Source organism: Lucilia sericata, unplaced genomic scaffold (assembly GCF_015586225.1).
Source record: "Lucilia sericata isolate MDLA Ls3-8-SP2 unplaced genomic scaffold, ASM1558622v1 Contig000669F_arrow, whole genome shotgun sequence".
NCBI classification, from domain to species: domain Eukaryota; kingdom Metazoa; phylum Arthropoda; class Insecta; order Diptera; family Calliphoridae; genus Lucilia; species Lucilia sericata.
Genome location: NW_023994674.1, coordinates 60,036 through 72,464, shown reverse-complemented (window position 1 = coordinate 72,464; position 12,429 = coordinate 60,036). Strand labels below are relative to the sequence as shown.

The 12,429-nt window shown below is 29.6% G+C and overlaps 1 protein-coding gene across 1 annotated transcript; it reads right to left on the bottom strand.

Moving 5' to 3' along the window:
- Nucleotides 1-1,106: 1,106 nt before the first annotated feature.
- Nucleotides 1,107-2,029, bottom strand: LOC119607185 (peptidoglycan-recognition protein SB1). Its single transcript, XM_037960995.1, has 3 exons — nucleotides 1,890-2,029; nucleotides 1,481-1,819; nucleotides 1,107-1,416 (listed from the first exon to the last, which is right to left on the bottom strand). Exons 1-3 carry the CDS (start codon nucleotides 1,927-1,929, stop codon nucleotides 1,235-1,237), a joined length of 561 nt encoding a protein of 186 aa, XP_037816923.1. The 5' UTR covers nucleotides 1,930-2,029; the 3' UTR covers nucleotides 1,107-1,234.
- Between the last annotated feature and the right edge of the window lie 10,400 nt (nucleotides 2,030-12,429).

Genomic DNA, 12,429 nt, shown 5'->3' with positions numbered 1-12,429 from the left:
AATATTATCGGTTAAAAAGCGATATTTATATAACAAATCTAAAATCTGCGGTAGTGTTTCCTAAATTGAGAAAGTAATGATCTGTGATCATTTATATTATCGAACAAAAAACGATATTTATATATATAGAACCTAAAATCGGCTGTAGATCCTTAAAAAACGCTCCAATTGGGAAAATAGTGAAAATTTGTAAAAAAAAAAGTAAAAGCGTCTGTTGATCCTTAAATATATCCAATTAAGAAAATTGTGAAAATCTGCGATCACAAATATTTTCCATTAAAAATCGAAATTTATATAAGAAACATAAAGGGCTGTTGACCCTTAAAGCTGAAACGCTTCAATCGAGAAAATAGTATGACGAAAAGTGATCGCAGAAAAGATTACTTAAATCTCACAATCTTTATATGAAAAATCTGAAATCGGTTTGTTGATCATTAAAGCTACAATTGCGGAAATAGTGAAAATTTGCGATCACTTATATTAACAAAACGATTTTTATATGAAAACCCTAATATCGGCTGTAGAACCTTAAATAACTCATCAATTGTTAAAAATTTAAAAATCTGCGATCATTCAAAATCTATGATCACCTTATCTCACGATTTTCACATGAAAAATCTGAAATCGGTTTGTTGATCCTTAAATAAAGCTACAATTGCGGAAATAGCGAGAATTTGCGATCATTTATATTGTCAAATCGATTTTTATATTAAAACCCTAATATCGGCTGTAGAACCTTAAATAACTCATCAATTGTTAAAATTGTGAAAATCTCCGATCACTCAAGTTTTCCATAAAAAATCGACATTTATTATAAAAACCTTAAATCGGCTGTAGATCTTTAAATAACGCATCAATTGTTAAAATAGTGAAAATCAGCGATCATTCAAGTTTTCCATTAAAAGTCGACATTTATAATAAAAATCTAAAATCGGCTGTAGATCCTTAAATAACGCTGCAATTGACAAAATAGTGAAAATCTGTGATCACTTAAAATATCTATCAAAAATCGATGTTTATATGAAAAATCTAAAATCGGCTCTAGATACTTAAATAACGCCCCAATTGAATATCTGCGATCATTCATATTTTCCATCAAAAAACGATTTTTATATAAAAGTTTTTAATAAATTTAATTAAACAATATTATTGAATTTACAGTTAAAAGTTTACAGTAAAATTAAGTTCTAATTATTAACGACTACGAGTAAATATTCTAAAATTCTAATAAAATTTAAATATTACGCCAATGAGGCCAAGTCTTGATTTCATTATACAACTGAGTGCCGGGGCAAGAAGTAGCCTTAGTCTGACGATGACCCAATAAAGTATAACCATCCTTCAAATAACCATCACTAACAGCTTGAGCAATGAGGTCTTTAGCATTTTGCAACATTTGATCTGAAGGTTTGGTGTCTATAAGTAAAAGTTTGAATGTATAAGTATAAATAAATAAAAAGAAAAAACGCTTAATACTCACTTTCAAAATTACCCAAAAATACAATGCCAATACTATTGCGATTATAGTTGGGGGCATGAGAACCCTGCAGACCCCAACCACGACCCTCATAAACATTGCCATCGCCAGCAATAATGAAATTATAACCGATATCACTGAAATTACGACGACCCTTATGATCGGTTTGTATATTCTTAATCAATCTTTGGCAAGCACTTTCCGTCGAACAGCCATTGGGATTGTCGGAATGATGTATGATAACATAGTCTACAGCGCCACGTATGCGGGCGGGAGAACGGGCCGGGGCAGCACCCCAACTGCTGCGTGGCTTAATCGTAACACATAAGCAACCAGGTAAAACTATAATATTTAAAAAGTTTTCATTAAAATAATATTTTAATTTTTGTCAGTTTTTTCTTTTTTAACTTACCAACCGCTATTAAGGCTATAATTTTTAATAAATTTGCCATTTTATTATTATTTTTAAAAACTTGTGGTCTGTTGTATGTTTAGTTGAAATATGACTGTTCAGTTCTTCGTTTCAGTGGTTTTTATATGTAGAATATTTACGTCTCTTAATGATCTTTAGGTTCATTTGCTTATCTCTGTTGTTCTTTTTTTTTTTTTTGCTGTACGACAGGGGATTTACACTTTGTTTCATCTCAAACTAAACATATTGTTGCTATAAAGTTTTTGTTTGTTAATAATTTATTTAATCGTAGTACATACACACTCCTCAATACATACAAATTAAATTCATGTCCGTGTGTATATATTTCTACGGAAATTTGCACAAACTACAAAAAGAACTAAAAGGGATTTCCAAAAAATTTAACTATTTTCTAGATTTAAGAAAGTTTAAAAAAATAATGCTGTTTAATTATTAAAATTTAGAAAGTATTCAGGGAATTTACCACGTTCGTTAATTGCTTAATCGAATAATGCCGCTTTTACCTTTCTTCTTAAACAAATAACGATAAACCCTGATCTGGGAAAATGTTCACCCATGTATATCATAAGAAATCGGCTGTCGATCCTCAAATAACACCCCTAATTGAGCAACTAGTAAAAATCTGCGATCATATTTTCCATTAGAAATCGATTTTTATGAATATCGAATATCATATATACATATATGATAGATCCTAAAATCGGCTGTAGATCCTTAAATAATGCTCCAATTGACAAAGTAGTGAAAATCTGCGATCGCTCTTATTTTCCAACAAAAATCGATGTTTATATGAAAAATATCTAAAATCGGCTGTAGATCCTTTAATAGTGCCCCAATTCAGAAACTACTGAAAATCTGCGATCACTCATATTTTCCATCCAAAATCGATATTTATAATAAAAATCTAAAATCGGCTGTAGATCCTTTAATAACGCTTCAATTACGAAAATAGTGAAAATCTGCGATCACTCATATTTTTCACCAAAAATCGATAGTTATAATAAAAATATATAATCGGATGTAGAAACGTAAATTAACGCCCTAATTGAGAAACTAGTGAAAACCTACGATCATTCATATTTTTCATCAAAAATCGAAAAATATAAAATCGGCTGTAGAACCTTATATAACAATTCAATTAAGATCACTTATGTTATCATCAACAATCGATGTTTATAACAAAAATTTTAATCGGCTGTAGATCCTTAATTAATAAGACTTTAATTGATAAAAAAATGAAAATCGGCTGTAGAACCTTAAATAATGCTTCAATTGATAAAATAGTGCAAATAAGTGCGATCACTTATGTTATCCATCAAAAATCGAAATGAACAACTAGTGAAAATCTGTGGATCACTCATGTTATGCATAAAAAATCGATATTAAAAATAAACATTTTAAATCGGCTGCTGATTTTTAAATAACGCCCCAATTAAAAAGAGGGAAAATCCATCCTAAATCATTATTTTCCTGAAAAATCTAAACTACTGAAAATCTGCCATCATCTAAATCAGAAAGATTGAACTTCTAATTCTAACTTAATCAAAAACTTTGTACAATTTCAATCTATATATATAAAAATGAATGTGTGTTTGTATGTTTGTTGGGACTTTATAGGCTGCTAAACGGCTGGAGCGATCTTCCTGAAATTGTCACAGTGTCTTCCTGTATGTCTGGAAGGAACTATAGGCTACCTTTTGTTTTGGAATTTCAAGTAGGCGAAGTGCCACGCCCACATACAAAGTTAGTCTTAAAACAGCTAGAGGCCTAAAATTTTTTACGAACAACTTTGACATTCATAAGAAAATTTGTGGACAAAATGGGCGGAATAGCTATAGTGGGCGTGGCACCTTACATATTAAGAAAATATTAAATCACTATATCTAAGAAAATATAACAGTTAGAGTCCTCAAATTTTGTCGGAGCCACATTAGTGTCAATATGATTATTTAGGGCAAAAAGTGGGCAGACTAGCATTAGAGGGCGTGGCTCCTCCTATATAAATTAAATACAAGAATTCGTTTATCTTGGAAATTATTAGGATTAGAATCTTCAAATTTTGCATGAATAACCGTAACATCCATGTAAACATTTTGGGTAATAAATTGGCGAACTACCAGTGGGGGGAACGGCACCTCCCACATGAATTAAATACAAAAATTCGTTTATCTGGGAAATTAATAGAACTAGATACTTAAACATTTTCACGTAGAACTTTAATATTCATCTAAACATTTTGGGGACAAATGGGCGGACTTTCATCAAGGGGGGCTTGAGGCCACCACCATATGAATTAAATAGAAAAATTTTTATATCTGAGAAACTATTAGAGCTAGAATCTTCAAATTTTACACGAAGAACTTTGACATTCATGTGAACATTTATAGAAAAATGGGCGGACTTTCAATGGGGAAATTGGAAATTGGCATCTCATTGTATATGTATATGAAAAACTATTATAGTTAGAATCTTCAAAATCGTTAAGTGGGTTTTTTATATATATATTGCTTTTAGGTTAGCAAAGCACCCTGGGTATAGCTAGTTCCAAATAAAACACAATTTTCACAAACACATTTTTTTCCAATCTTAAATAATTTTACTGAAATTTTATTCATGTTCAATATTTTTTTCTTCTTGTTGTTGTTTTTGTTTAAATATATTATATGTATATAATGTGTATGTATGTCGTTTGTTTTTTTATTACTTATATATTTTACAATTACTGTATTTTTTTCTCAATATTATTTTTAATATTTTACTTTTTAAATCTTGACAAATTTTCTTTTTCGTTTTACTATTTTGTGTTCTTTCAAAACAAAACTCAAAGAAAAGTATTTTGTTTTAAAAGTTATTTTAAATTTAAAACTAAAATTAATTAAACAAGAAAGTTTTTTTTAAATACTTTTTATAAATTAATTTTGTTTTAATATTTAATAATATTATATTTATATATATTTATATTATAATTGTATATACATGGTTTTTGGTTTATTAATTTTTTAGTTAATTTTTTTTTGTATAAGCTTAAAAAATCATAATTTTATTTTTAAAAATTTAATTTAAGGACATTTAATATTATATTTTTAATAATATTTGTAAACGTTTTATAGAAAAGTGTGTGCAATTAATGCTAAGTTTATTTTTAGTTTATGTATAGGGAAGCTTTGTGGGATTAAGGATCAACAAAAATTCGAACTCGAACAGAACTAGAATTGAACTTTGAACCAGAACATAACTAGAACAGAACTTTGAACTAGAACAGAACTTTATACTAGAAGAGAACTAGAACAGAGCTTTGAACTAGAAGAGAACTAGAACAGAACTTTGAGCTAGAAGAGAACTAGAACAGAACTAGAACAGAGCCAAAACAGAACCAGAACAGAACTAGAACAGAACAGAACTAGAACAGAACTAGAACAGAACTAGAACAGAACTAGAACAGAACCAGAACAGAACTAGAACAGAACAGAACAGAACTAGAACAGAACTAGAACAGAACTAGAACAGAACTAGAACAGAACAGAACTAGAACAGAACTAGAACAGAACTAGAACAGAACTAGAACTAGAACAGAACTAGAACAGAACTAGAACTGAACTTGAACTTGAACTTGAACTAGAACTGAACTAGAACTGAACTAGAACTGAACTTGAACTAGAACTGAACTAGAACTGAACTAAAACTGAACTAGAACTGAACTAGAACTGAACTAGAACTGAACTAGAACTGAACTAGAACTGAACTAGAACTGAACTAGAACTGAACTAGAACTGAACTAGAACTGAACTAGAACTGAACTAGAACAGAACTAGAACAGAACTAGAACAGAACTAGAACAGAACTAGAACAGAACTAGAACAGAACTAGAACAGAACTAGAACAGAACTAGAACAGAACTAGAACAGAACTAGAACAGAACTAGAACAGAACTAGAACAGAACTAGAACAGAACTAGAACAGAACTAGAACAGAACTAGAACAGAACTAGAACAGAACTAGAACAGAACTAGAACAGAACTAGAACAGAACTAGAACACAACTAGAACAGAACTAGAACAGAACTAGAACAGAACTAGAACAGAACTAGAACAGAACTAGAACACAACTAGAACAGAACTAGAACAGAACTAGAACAGAACTAGAACAGAACTAGAACAGAACTAGAACAGAACTAGAACAGAACTAGAACAGAACTAGAACAGAACTAGAACAGAACTAGAACAGAACTAGAACAGAACAGAACTAGAACAGAACTAGAACAGAACAGAACTAGAACAGAACTAGAACAGAACTAGAACAGAACTAGAACAGAACTAGAACAGAACTAGAACAGAACTAGAACAGAACAGAACTAGAACAGAATTAGAACTGAACTAGAACTGAACTAGAACTGAACTTGAACTAGAACTGAACTAGAACTGAACTGGAACTGAACTAGAACTGAGAACTAGAACTGAACTAGAACTGAACTAGAACTGAACTAGAACTGAACTAGAACTGAACTAGAACTGAACTAGAACTGAACTAGAACTGAACTAGAACTGAACTAGAACTGAACTAGAACTGAACTAGAACTGAACTAGAACTGAACTAGAACTAGAACTGAACTGAACTAGAACTGAACTAGAACTGAACTAGAACTGAACTAGAACTGAACTAGAACTGAACTAGAACTGAACTAGAACTGAACTAGAACTGAACTAGAACTGAACTGGAACTGAACTAGAACTGAACTAGAACTAGAACTGAACTAGAACTGAACTAGAACTGAACTAGAACTGAACTAGAACTGGACTAGAACTGAACTAGAAGTGAACTGGATCTGAACTAGAACTGAACCACTTCTGCCCTTCAACTAAACTACAAATATACTAAAAGCAATAGAATTTAATTGAACCAATTAAAAGTAAGAATTGTGTTTACTTTAATATATACGAAAGTTCTGAGTTTTGTTTATGCTTTTAATTATTTTTTTCTTGCTAATATTTGGTTAATATTTTATTATATTTCAAATAATTCTTTTGTTTTTGTTTTAACCATTAATTAGTCACGAGCATTTACGCGAGCTTTTTTTTTATAATTAAATGTCAATTAACAATTTAATTATTTGTTTTCATAAAGAATTCATTTCATTGTGGTTTTTTGTATAATAACAAAATGAATTCTTGCTTTTTGCGTTAATAATATAATAATACAACATAATTTTTTATTATTTTTAAAGTTGCTAATTTTGTTTTCTTTTAAATTCATTTTATGTTTTTTTTTCTCTTGTTGTAGCAATCATTATATGTACCAATACTAAATTTTATTTTAAATTTAAATTTCTAATTTTATTGCTCTTGCTTAAAATTGTTTAATATATTTTGGGGGGATTTTTGGTTTTTTTCTGGGGGGACTTTTGAAAAAATACACACTACTAATTTTATCTTTATTTAAGTTAATATATGTTTTATTTGTAAGTTTTTTATAATTATTTTTTTAACCAAATTTTTTTTTCGTTAAATATTTCAAATACTGGTCAGGCTATTTATTTTTCAATTATTTAATAGTTGCCATTGTGTTAAGGCTTATTTTATATTTAATTAATTTTCTTTTATAAATTTTATTTTATTTTTTTTTTTGGTTTCTGTTATAAAGCAAGTAGAAAATATAATTTTATTTATTTCTCTTTTTTTTATTGGTTTTTGAATTAAGTGAAGTTTCAAGTTTAGTTTTTATTTTTCAAGTTTTATTTATTTATTTTTTTTATAAATTTATTTATACTACTTTGATGATATGTACAAATAAAAAATTGTTTAAATAATTATTTTATTTTGTGTTTTATTATTGTTTTTTATATTAAATAAAAATATTTGTTGAAATAAGTAAAGTTGCGTTCACATTATTGAAATATTTGAGGTTATAAGTTTAAACAAATTCAAATCAATTTACCTGCAATACGAGAGGAAATACTTTTAAATTAAATTGTATTTAGTATTGAAACTAATATTGAAATCTACAGACTCTATAAGCTATAGACCCTATTCTCAAATATTTTCAAATAATCTGAACGCAACTTAAAGTAATTTTACTTTAAAAGTTAAATGTTTTCATTTAAATCTGTGTTTTGTTAAACAAATTATAATTTTGAAAGCTTTTTTTAAATATTCTGAACAAATACTGATGTCAAATGAAAATTTTCTTAGATAATCCGATAAGTTAATGTTTAGATTTGCTTTAAAAATTGATGGGATTAAGAGGACGGGTTTCGAATCAACTATTTATAAAAAAAATATTTGAAAAACCTATATTAAGATATAAAAATGTTCATAAGTTTTATTTCCTAATGAATAATTAAGAAGTTTAAAATATTTTAGAAATCGTACATATAAACCAGAAAATAATTCAGAATGTCTCCCTCATCAAAACCCTGTAGTGCTGCTTCTAGGTGATTTGTCATTCAAATACGACTATAGTCGATTCTATTCAGTAATCTATTGATTATAAGACTATGGATTAGTCTCTTAACCTAACGATAGACTAATTAGTCTATTTTGTGGATTAGAGTATCATTTAGTCAACAAACTTGTCAATAAACTAGCCAGTAGTCTAAGCTTTAGACTATACAATAGAGTAGTCCATAGAATAGCCAATAGACTAGTTCATAGTATAAACAATAGACAATTCTATGGACTAGTCGATATACAGCAAACTAGTTAATAGAATTTTCAATATCCTAGTCAATAGACTATTCAATAGACTTGCCCCTAGACAAATCAATAGATTAAATAGTAGATTAGTTCCTAGACTGGTTCAAAATTTAGTCCACAGCCTAGTAAATAGACCAATCAATAGACTAGTCAATAAACTACTCCATGGACTGGTCAATAGACTAGTCCACATACTATTTAATAGACTAGTCAACAGATTACCAATAGACTACACAATAGACTAGTCCATAGACTAGTCAACAGGCTATTCCGTAGACTAGTTAATAGACTAGGCAATATACTAGCCAACAAAGTAGTTAATAGACTAGTCAACAAAGTAGTAAATAGACTATTCCATAGACCAGTCCGTAGACTGATATACAGGCTAGGGCATAAGCTAGTAAATAGAGCAATCTAGTCAAAAAAGTACTCCATAGACTAGACTTAATCATAGACGTTACAATTGACTAGTTCATGGACAAGTCAATAGACTTGTTAACAGTCTAGTCAATAAACTACTACAAAGACTGAATATTATACTAGTCCACATACTCTTTAATAGACTAGTCAACAGATTACCAATAGACTAGTCAACAGGCTAGTCCGTAGACTAGTCAATATCCTAAGCAATGTACTAGTCAATAGTGTAATACCCATACTTGTTAATGAACTAGTCCATAACCTATAAAATAGACTACTCCATAGACCAGTCCCTAGATTAGTTCACAAACTGGGCCATAGACTAGTAAATAGAGCAATCTAGTAAAAAAAACACTCCATAGACTAGTCCGTAGTCAACTCCATAGACTGGTCCGTAGACAAGCCCATAGAAAAGTTGATAGTTTAGTCTCTAGACAAATCCATACACTAGTTTATTGACTGTGTATTATTCCATAGACAAGTCACTAAACCTGTCACACTCATCCATAGACGAGTCAATTGAATAGTTCATGGACAAGTCAATAGACTTGCTAACAGTCTAGTCCAAAAACTAGTTTATAGATCAATCCATCGACTAGTAAATAGACTGGTCCAAAATAAATAATAAAGTTAGACAACTGATACAAGGAGAGAACTGAAAAGGTACTTTTAATCTTAATAAAATTATCAATTCGATCCATTCAATAAATATGTACATAGTTAAGAAATAGAAGAAAACAATAAAAATATTTTATTAATTTAATTATTTTTTTATTTTCACTTGATTTATACTTTTATTTTTTGTATATTGTGTTACAATGTTTATTAATTATAATTATATTAATGAAAGGAAAAAGTTATAATGATAAATTATAAAAACTTAAATGAAATTAAATCAAATTTATAAACAAACAAATTATTATACATTATACAATTAAAAAAAAAAATGAAATAATTTTTTAAACAATTAATTATATAAACTTAAAGAAAATATATTTTTTTTTTCAAAAAATATTTATCTTTTACAATCAAAAACATTTAAATAATTTTAAATGACTAATTATGGAAATGATAATGTAAATGTTAAGAATAGTTTGAAAACTTAATAAAGGTTTTAAATAAAATAACATGTAGAATGTAGGATGTAATGGTTTTTGTCCAAAAAGGGTTAAATTTTGAATATTTCTTTTGGAATTAACTCGAATCGTTTAAATTTTAACTTATTTTAGTATGTACTTGGTTCTGAATGATCATATTACGATATATTTTAGCATTATAGATTCTCTAGTCCACAGAATGTAGACCCTAAAGTCCAAAATATATTAATATTCTATTATTCACAAAATATAGACTCTATAGTCCACAGATTGTAGTCTTTTTCATCATTTCGAAATCGGGCGTCTAAAATAGAATGAATAAAGGGTGGTTTTAAAAAAATTTTACTAAACATTTAAAGTTTTTAAACATTTTGAAATATTTTACGAAATAACCCTTTTTAAATCATTGTGGTCCCTCAGTCCTGGTGCATAGAACAGTCAATATACTGACTAGTCTCTAGACTGATTCAAAGGCTAGTCCATAGACTAGTAAATAGACAAACCAATCAAGGCAATATCTAATAGACAAGTGAAATACAAGTCAACAGATTACTTAAGAAAATACTCAATGGTCTAGTCTGTAGACTTGTCTGTAGCCTATTGAATAGCGTAGTCCCTAGACTGATTCACAGACTACTCAATAGACTAGTCCGTAGAATAGTCAACAGACTAATTTGTAGATTAGTCCATAGTCTTATTCGTAGACTTAACCGTAGACTATTGAATAGTCTACTTCTCCATAGACTTGTCAATATACTAGTAAATACACTACTCTCTAGACTAGTACCAGACTAATCAATGGACATCTAATCAATAGATTTCTCCATAGACTTGTCATCATACTAGTCAATACACTACTCTATAGACTAGTCCGAGACTAATCAATGGACATTTCCATAGACTTTTCAATAGACTTAATCCCTGAACTAGTCAATAGACTAAACAGTATACAAGTCCACAGATTAGTCAATACATTGGTCCATAGACTAGTTCCTAGATTGGTTACAGATCGGTTCTTAAACTACTGCATGGACTAGTCAATAGACAAGTCCATATATACTAATTAATAGACTACTGAATTTGCAAGTCAACTCAATATATTATTAAATGGTTTACTCCGTAGCCCAGTCAGTTGTCTAGTCCGTAGACCAGTCAATAAACTAGTTCCCAGATTGATTCACTACTTCACAGAATAGTTAATATTTAATAGACTAGTGAATATACAAGTCAACAGATTACTCAAGAGAATACCCAATAGTCTTGTCCTTAGCCTAGTCAATAGCATAGATTAGTCAATAGGCTACTCCATAGACATGTCAATAGACTGCACTATACACTACTCCATTGACTGGTCCCTAGACTAATCGCTAAACACTTCCATAAACTTTTCAGTAGACTACTCCATAAACTAATCCCTGGACTAGTCCATAGACTTAACAGTAGATTAGTCAATAGACTGGTCCACAGAGTAGGCAATAGACTGCTCCACAAACTAGTTCGTAGACTTGTCAATAGACTAGTTCCCCGACTGCCTCACAGACTAGTCCATAGACTACTAAAAAGACCAATCAACAGACTAGTCAATAAACTACTCCAAAGACTGATCCATATACCTTTTAATAGACTAGTGAATATACTAGTCAACAGATAACTCAAAGAGACTATTCAATATATTATTAGACAAGTTAATAGACTAGACCCTAGAATGCAAGACCAATAGACTAAAAGAATAGTCAATAAACTAGTCCATTACTTTTTAATACAATAGGGAGAGAATATACTAGTCAACAGATAACTCAAGGGACTACTCAATAGATTTCCTTGAGTTATCTGTTGACTAGTATATTCCCTCCCTATTGTATTAAAAAGTAATGGACTAGTTTATTGACTATTCTTTTAGTCTATTAGTCTTTCATTCTAGGGCCTAGTCTATTAACTTGTCTAATAATATATTGAATAGTCTCTTTGAGTTATCTGTTGACTAGTATCTATTAAATAGTTTAGTCTGTACCCTAGTCCATAGATCAGTCAATATACTGAATAATATACTAGTTCCTAGACTGGTTCACAGACTAGTGTATAGACTAGTAAATAGACCAATCAATAGACTAGTCCATAAACTACTCCATAGAATAGTCCATATATTTACTATTACAAAGGCTACTCAAAGATTAGTCTGTAGACAAGTCCATAATCTAATCAGTAGGCTAGTCAACAGATTAGTCCGTAGATTAGTCAATGGTCTAATTCCTAGAATAAACCTTAGAATAGTAGACTTCTCCATAGACTAGTAGTCAATTGGCTACTCCATAG

What these genes read in the sequence shown, in the direction of transcription:
- LOC119607185 (XM_037960995.1), bottom strand. Translation starts at nt 1,929, where the DNA reads ATGGCAAATTTATTAAAAATTATAGCCTTAATAGCGGTTG. An exon ending in TATAGCCTTAATAGCGGTTG is followed by an intron (nt 1,820 to 1,889) that starts GTAAGTTAAAAA and finishes TAAATATTATAG; the next exon opens with TTTTACCTGGTTGCTTATGT. An exon ending in ATTTTTGGGTAATTTTGAAA is followed by an intron (nt 1,417 to 1,480) that starts GTGAGTATTAAG and finishes TTTTACTTATAG; the next exon opens with ACACCAAACCTTCAGATCAA.